This window comes from Populus alba, chromosome 14, assembly GCF_005239225.2.
Source record: "Populus alba chromosome 14, ASM523922v2, whole genome shotgun sequence".
Lineage (NCBI taxonomy): Eukaryota > Viridiplantae > Streptophyta > Magnoliopsida > Malpighiales > Salicaceae > Populus > Populus alba.
Window position 1 is genome coordinate 22,581,994 of NC_133297.1, and position 7,896 is coordinate 22,589,889.

At 31.3% G+C, this 7,896-nt stretch overlaps 1 protein-coding gene and 1 non-coding gene across 2 annotated transcripts; both read left to right on the plus strand.

Moving 5' to 3' along the window:
- Positions 1–2,160: 2,160 nt before the first annotated feature.
- On the plus strand, positions 2,161–3,939 carry LOC118039424 (large ribosomal subunit protein eL32z). The gene is made up of 4 exons (XM_035046126.2): positions 2,161–2,319; positions 2,453–2,547; positions 3,368–3,549; positions 3,660–3,939. The coding sequence occupies exons 2-4, from the start codon at positions 2,458–2,460 to the stop codon at positions 3,787–3,789; spliced, it is 402 nt and encodes a 133-aa protein (XP_034902017.1). The 5' UTR covers positions 2,161–2,319; positions 2,453–2,457; the 3' UTR covers positions 3,790–3,939.
- Positions 2,923–3,038, plus strand: LOC118039427 (small nucleolar RNA snoR100). The gene has a single exon (XR_004685921.1). It is a non-coding gene; the product is annotated as a small nucleolar RNA snoR100 (small nucleolar RNA).
- Positions 3,940–7,896: the final 3,957 nt, after the last annotated feature.

The following is a 7,896-nucleotide window of genomic DNA, read 5'->3' on the forward strand; positions in this document are numbered from 1 at the left end:
TTTTGATACGGTAAAAAAGAAATAAATTAATGAGAGTTTTTTTTTATATTATACAAAAGTTGGATGGTGATAATTTTTTTTATTTGAGGTTGAGTTGAATATTTTTATTAAAACATGTTTGCTTTTTGCCTTTCAAAAATGCTTTTAAAAAAATTTGAATTTGAATTTTATTTTTTTTCCTTACTTCATATTAAGATTTTTATTTTTTTTTCCTCTTGAATTTATTTTCCTTTTCTCTTATGTATTTTTTTTCATACAATACAAAGAAAATAAATTGATAAGACTTTTTTTATGTTGTACAAAAATTGGGTGATGATATATTTTTTTTTATTTGAGGTTGCGTTGAATTTTCTTATTAAAATATATTTGTTTTTGCATTTCAAAAATACCAGCATATTAACAATGGTGATGAATGTAGTTTATGCATAATATATTTCCATAAAAAACTAAAGAAATAAAAGAAAAAAATAAAAGAGGAAAGTTGTCTAAGGATTATGTTATCTTTAATGGAAATAAAAGGGGAATTCATTTAGTAATATTATTTTTTTAAAAAAAAAATACTTGGTAATTGTAGCGTGTTATCTTTGATTCTTTTAGATTTGACTAAATGATTTATATATTTTAACAAACTCTATGAATATTCAAAAATTAGTTAGATAGTGGCATAAAAATTTTATATGTGCATATTCCTAATACATGCTTCACATATAATCACAATGAACTCTTTAAAATAAAAGCATTCAAAAAATTTATAATTCTAATATTATCATATTAAAGTTGATGGAGCTCTAAATAATTTTTTTATTCTTATATACATGTATTATATAAGAGAATTTTTTAACAATAAAATCCCTTAAAAAACAATTCATAAATATTATAATATAATATTATTTTGGGTAATATTATAAGGATAGTGGGTCTTGTTGTCAAGCATAACTTAATGATGTTGGGCCCTACCACCCAGCAGGGTTTAACTTTGTAGTCAAACCCAAGTTTGTTGGGTCTGACTTTATTGCCAAACCCCATCATAATGGGTTTTGTTGTTTAGTATAACCTAATGCTACCAGCAAGACCCACAGCAGTTGAACCTTGCTGTTAATAGAACCCAACAATGTTGAGTTTTGCTGCCAGTAGGACCCACTGCTACTGGGTCATGTGTTAGCAAGACCCAATATCGTTGGACAAGTTTGTTTCATTCGTTAGTTAGTCTTGCTGCCCAGCAAGACTCAATGTTGTTGGGTCTTGTTGCCCATCAAGTCCTAACAACAACGTTGAGCTCAACTACCAAAAGGACCTACTAAAGTTGGACCCTCCTACCAGCAGTGTTAGGCCATGCTGTCACCAAGAACTAGTAGTGGTGGGCCCTGCTACCACCAAGACCCAATAGTATAGGCTGGGTTTGTTTCATTTGGAATCCCGGCCTACAATTGTCCCAAAAGAAACCGGTCAACCCGTTGGGTCAACTCGGAACTCGAGTGACCTGACAAAATCTCATTAAAGTCCTTTTTAATTTTTTTTCTCCTACCTAGAGACCCCTCATTTTTAATATTTTTAGTTGGTTACCAACTCATTTCAAAGTTCATTATATAAATACTAAAATAATATTTTAATTTTTAAATGTGGGATTTGAAACTTTTTAGTATATATACTCTATGTTCACAATAAAAAAATTATGTTTTTTAAATGTGGGATAAAAACCTTTTTGATTTAAATACTTCAACTTAGAAGAATAAGATAATATCTTTTCAATGTAGGATAAAAAAAATATTTTGAGATAATTTTTTAAACTTAATTGTTTACAACATGCATAGCTTATATCTATATGGATTAGTTATCAATTTTTTCATATAAAATATTAAAATTTCAATATTTTTTTTAATTTTTCCGGTTTGACCTAAGTCAATCTGAGTAACCAAGGTCTCGGGTTTTTGATCGAGTCAACCCCCATTCCAGGTTTGATAACTATAGTTATCATGAAAACATATTTTTTGAACTATCAAAATGTTTTAAAACAATCTATATAAATAATATTTTATAACAAATAAAAATATTTGACCATGACAAAACACGGATTACATAGCCACACAACGCGTAAAGAAGGATAAGAGTACATCCAGGTGCGGAATACTATTCCAGCCCATTAGTAAACCTAAATTGTTTGGGCCAGTGAAGATAGATCCACGGCAAAGTTCGAATACTAAGAAACACCAAATATTAACACACACATATATATCGCTTAAAACCCTAGCACTCATCTTTATCCCTCTTCACTCATCTAGGGTTTTCAAACAGGATTGGCAGGCGCAGCTATCCAAGCAGGTCCCAAACCCTAATCTCTCTTACTCCTCCATTTGCTTTTCATGTTTTGACAATAATTCCCTCTCAGATCTCTTATTTGAAAAGTTCACCTCACCTGGCCTGTTCATTTTTTTGTGTGCTTTTGTATTTGCAGAAAAAATGGCTGTTCCTTTGCTGACGAAGAAGATAGTGAAGAAGCGGGTCAAGAAGTTTAAGAGGCCCCAAAGTGACCGCAAGATTTCTGTGAAGGTACATATAGTAATAAGCTGGATATATGCTTAGGATTGTCTTTTAAAATTACCATGGTTAGGTAGGTGACTGTTTAAGGCTTTGTTTTGTTCTGTTCTGTTCTGGGTGGGCATAGGAATTGTCCAGTATTTTGCTGTGCTTACAATTTGGAATTACGATTAAAGTTTTATTATGAGCTTTTTTTGGCAGTCATTTGTATTTTGCTTTCCAGTATTTTTATGAACTTTTTTGGCAGTCACTTGTATTTAAGCTAAGCATGGAATTCATGTAATTTTATGTTTTCTTCCCAGTTTATTTTGTTTTGTAGATGTATGAGTTAGGTAAAATTTAAAGCTAGTTATAGGTGTGCAATAAGCCGATGCTCTGGATTGACTTTGATGAAGGTAGCATGGTAAGGTACACGGAAAATGCTTTTTTGGGTCAGCTTGTCTTCTCCCTCTGATTTCTCTCATGGAGGTCTTGATTTGGTGGCCTGGTTTAGACCCACTTTTTTCTAGTTTTGCTTGTTCACAAACCAATGCCCATTCTAAGAATTTGGAGCTCAAGAACAGTAGTTTTATTAGTATTTAGCATGCTGGTCTGCACGAACTTTATCTATGTTTAGTGATTTAAATTTGAATGGTCGGCTAAAAAATGAAATTCATGTTTAACATTGTACTGCTATTGAAAGTTGGATTTACATGTTGAATGGTATTTTAATGTCTAGGTCATGTTTTATCAATGTTGATTTTTTTTTTTATCCAAGTCCTGCAAGAATCTTTTCATTTCTTCTTGATGTCTCTTACATGCCATGTTAAATGCTTACTATTGTTGTTGGCAGACAAACTGGAGGAGGCCCAAGGGTATTGATTCAAGGGTCAGGAGGAAGTTCAAAGGATGCACTTTGATGCCCAACATTGGTTATGGCTCTGACAAGAAGACTCGCCACTATCTCCCTAATGGATTTAAAAAGTTTGTTGTGCACAACGTCAAGGAGCTTGAAGTTTTGATGATGCACAACAGGTACATGACCCTCTTTGCCTCCAAAGTTTTGCTGCTTTCACAATCACTTTCATCCTTGTTTGTAGACCTGATTATGTTTTTATGGCTGCTAACAACTTTGATAATTCTAGAACTTACTGTGCTGAGATTGCCCACAATGTATCCACCCGGAAGAGGAAGGAGATTGTCGAGCGAGCAGCGCAGTTGGATGTTGTTGTCACCAACAAGCTTGCTAGGTTGCGCAGCCAGGAGGACGAGTAAAAAGTGGTTCTGTTTTGCTTTTGTTATGATACTTGTTGCATTAGGCAGGCAGTTTCAGTACCTTGAGGTGGCTGTTTTTTATAATTATTGTTTGTGTTTTGACTGGATGGTTTTAATTTTGAATCAAAATCAGTTTGCTATTTACTTCGATGACGAATGCTTTGTACGTATGTGAACTAAAGGTAACTTGGGCACCATGCATGGTAAACCTACTGTTAGGACTCGTATGATGGGCATTTTGTTCGTACTCGCATGTTTTACAAGAGAAATTGCTTTGAGAAACAGAATCACCCGACCAAAGAATGCGGTTTTGCGTTCCGTGATGATCCTTCTCGAAAAAGGGTTTTTTTTAAAACATGCAAATAAAGGTTTATTTTTGAGTTATTTAATACCAAGATTGTTAATCTATTTGGATAGGTGTTTTATTTTCAATAGGAATGAAATGTTTCAGTTTTGGGGTGTTTTGATGTGTTGTTTCGGGTTGTACTGTTTATATATATATATTCAATAAATATAATTTAAATTCAAGATAAATTAATTATAAATTATGCAATACAAATACAATGATAAATAAATATAATTTTAAAATTTAAAATATTTCTAAATAATTAAGATTAAATAGATTTTTAACTTAAAGTAATTCAACTTAAATAAAATATTAAAATATTATGAAACTAAAATGTTTTAACACAAATATTTTAAATATAAAGTTAGGTTAATGTTATTAAGACTAATGATATCTAAGGCATTTCTTGTTTTGTTTAAATTCTTACAAAGTATAAACATGAAAAAAACAACATGAATATAAACCATATATATTAGTGATAAATCTAATTTAAAAAAATTAATATCATTGTTAATGAAAATAGTAATATATTAAAATGATATTTTTTAATTTTTAAAAGTTATTTTTAATAACGTTACATAAAAATAATTTGAAAATATATAAAAAAAAATTGAAGGAAAAAAATTTCAAATGTTTTAGAAATACTGTTTGAAATGTAATTTCAAATGGCATCGAAGTGATAGAGACTTCGTTTGAAATATTTACTTGATGAATTGATTGGGTTAAATAATTAGTTTAATTTTAATCCTAAATTTTGTAAAAAAACTGTTTGATGCATTTCAGCTATTCACATACTAATTTTATAATTTTCAACTAATTTTTCCTAATTGATATCCTTTTGAAAATCAAATTCAAAGAAATATATTTTTAATACTAACATGTCCATTTCATATTTCTTTTTGCTTTTCTGGTCCATTTGACGTTGAAATTGCTTTTTTAAAAAAACCAAAAAATAAAAATGAAAAATGAAAATAAAAAGTAAAATGGACAATGAGCTAAAGTGCGATGCAAAAAAGAAAAAAAAGATGCAATGCAAATTAAAAAAAAAGGAACTTAAACAAAATTGAATTACTTGGGGTTCAAGTACCTAAAGAGAAGATGACAAAATTTATAGGTTCAGAAGAGTGAATTGTAGGGGGCTACAACACAAAAATACTATTCATCATCTCCTCCACCAAAATCCTACAAAAAAAAAAAAAACTTAAAACAAAAACCTTAGTCACTATAACTTTTTTTTTGGAGAGAATATGAGCTAATATGTGGAGAAATAAACCTTATAAGAACATTATTCATCTTTTCTACCTTTCTCACATAAAACCCTAACCTTGTCTTTATCTCTCTAAAATTACAACTTCCTCTAATTTCTCTCACCTTCGATCTCAATTTTTGATGAGACAACCATTATTTTCTTCGTATCAAAACCCTTTACAAAAGCTCTCATTCATTTAAAGCCAACAACCCTTGCACCATAGTCAATTAAGGAGGGAGAGAAAGCATCCCTTGAATTTCGCTCATCCATTTCTCTCTCCCCTGACCTCCAAGCAAGAGGAGACCACCACCATTGTTCTCTCTTTGATGATTACTACACAACCATACAATTCTTATAACCAATTAACTTTTGTGTGAGTAGCAAGAGATAGAAGATTGAGACATCAGTGAGAACCCTAACCAATTGACCTTAAAGATATCAGATCTCTCCTTTATTGCTTACTTTCACATCATGTGCTATCATTACTATCTAGTTTTTCCTTCCATGTAAGCTATCCATAATGACTTCCATCATATTACCTTTGGGTTAACCTATCATCTGTTAGCCTATTTACACTTTTACTATCTACCATTTATCTATATAACGGGGTCCTTAATATCCTAAGCCTTCATTCACATGGTTAATTAGATCAAACAATGTCGGTCATCAGTTACCCTTAATGCCATTAGTCTCCACACCATGACAGACTAATAAAAAAGTTACGGTCATCAATAACCACTGATGACATTAGTCTCTACATAGTGGTAGACCAATCAAACAATGTCAGTCATTAGTAACCATTAATGCCATTAGTCTTCACATTGTGACTGACTAATCAAACAATGTTGGTCATCAATGACCAAGGATGTCATTAGTCTCCACACCATGACATACTAATCAAAGAATGTTGGTTATTAGTAACCATTGATGCCATTAGTCTCTACACAGTGATAGACTACTAAAATTTTCCTCCTAAACTTCTTATACTAAATTCTCCACATGTTCTTGGTAACATACTAGAGACTAGGGGTGTGTAAAAAAGTTGAAAAACCGAGAAAAAAAAAATTAATCGAACAAACTGAACCGTAAAAAAAAAAACCGATTAGAATGTTTTTTAAAATTTTCGGTTTAGTTCGGTTTCGGTTTAATAAGCTTGAAACAGAAAAAACCAAACTAAATCGAACCGGTTCAGTTAAAAAAATACTATAAAAATGCTTTATAATTTTTAACCTTAGCATCTCTTTACTTCTTACCCCTTGGTCCTCACAAGCCGCCCCCAGCCCTCATAAATCTCAAAACTCTCAGATCTCAATCTCTCACTCTCAGAATTCAGATCTCAATCTCTCACACTCTCAGCCTGATAAAAAATAATTTCCCCATCATTGTACAAAGCTTCACATATCTAGTTGTCTAACAAGTTTTCAATCTTCATCTTGCAGATTGGTAGATCTTCAACAAGGCTTAGATAAGTGTTGGGCTCCTCGTAGATAAGCCTTTATTGATTATGGACCAATCTTTTAACGTTCATCTTTTCTCTAAAAACAGTTCAATCAAATGCTCTAATATTTACAAGTTGCTGCTGCTGCTGCTTCTTCTTCTTCTTCTTCTTTCACTCTTGATGCCAAATACTATTTGCTTTTAAAACTCCATTTTTGTTGTTAATGAGAGTGAAAAGACATTAAGCATTCTAAACCATTCTACAGAAGATTATGCAATCCTTGTAATGAAATATCACATGACATTAAGCCCAAAACACAATACAGGTTTTTGCCAGTTTTTTTTTGAAAAATAACCGAACTGAACCCAATCGAAATCGGTTGTCTTTTTTTAATAATAAAAAATCAATTTGGTTACTTTTTATAGGTAAAAATTGAACCGAACCGAAAATGATCACCCTACGAGAGACAATATTTCACTTCAATCAAAGTTTTATTCATCATAACATCTTACATATTTCACTGAGTTACCCTAACCCGAAACCCAACATAATCATCTCATTCACCCAATGCCTCCTTGTATTTACACCTATACATTTCCTTTGTCTTGAATTATGACATAAATCAAGATATTGCATTTTTATTACCCATTTGTAATATCCTGCACAACAATTCTTCTTTGTATACCCATTTCTATAACCATGTGCAATATTGCCCATTCAAAATGCCTAATTTTTGTACCACGTGTGACATTTCAATCTTAAAATCCAATGTTCATATTGCGAATACACAATTTCACTTTATCATGTATGCATAAATATTTTATTTTATAAATCGATACCTTTTCCTTTTCCACTAACATGCCTTATTTATACCTTTTCAGTTACAGCCTTTATCATCATGTTTTGACTTTTCACATTAAACATCTATGCAAGTATTGCCTTCCAATATCTCATTTCACAATCAATGCACGCTCTGCATTTTCTAATATTCACTAACTTATTCTTTTCACAACACGATTATTTCATTATTCAGAAACAATATTACAAGAAATAACAACTATTCAAATGATATTT

Bases quoted from the DNA above. Each gene is read 5' to 3' on its own strand.
- LOC118039424 (XM_035046126.2), top strand. From the start codon at position 2,458: ATGGCTGTTCCTTTGCTGACGAAGAAGATAGTGAAGAAGCGGGTCAAG. The intron at 2,548-3,367 runs GTACATATAGTA...TGTTGTTGGCAG, and splicing joins ACCGCAAGATTTCTGTGAAG to ACAAACTGGAGGAGGCCCAA. The intron at 3,550-3,659 runs GTACATGACCCT...TGATAATTCTAG, and splicing joins GTTTTGATGATGCACAACAG to AACTTACTGTGCTGAGATTG.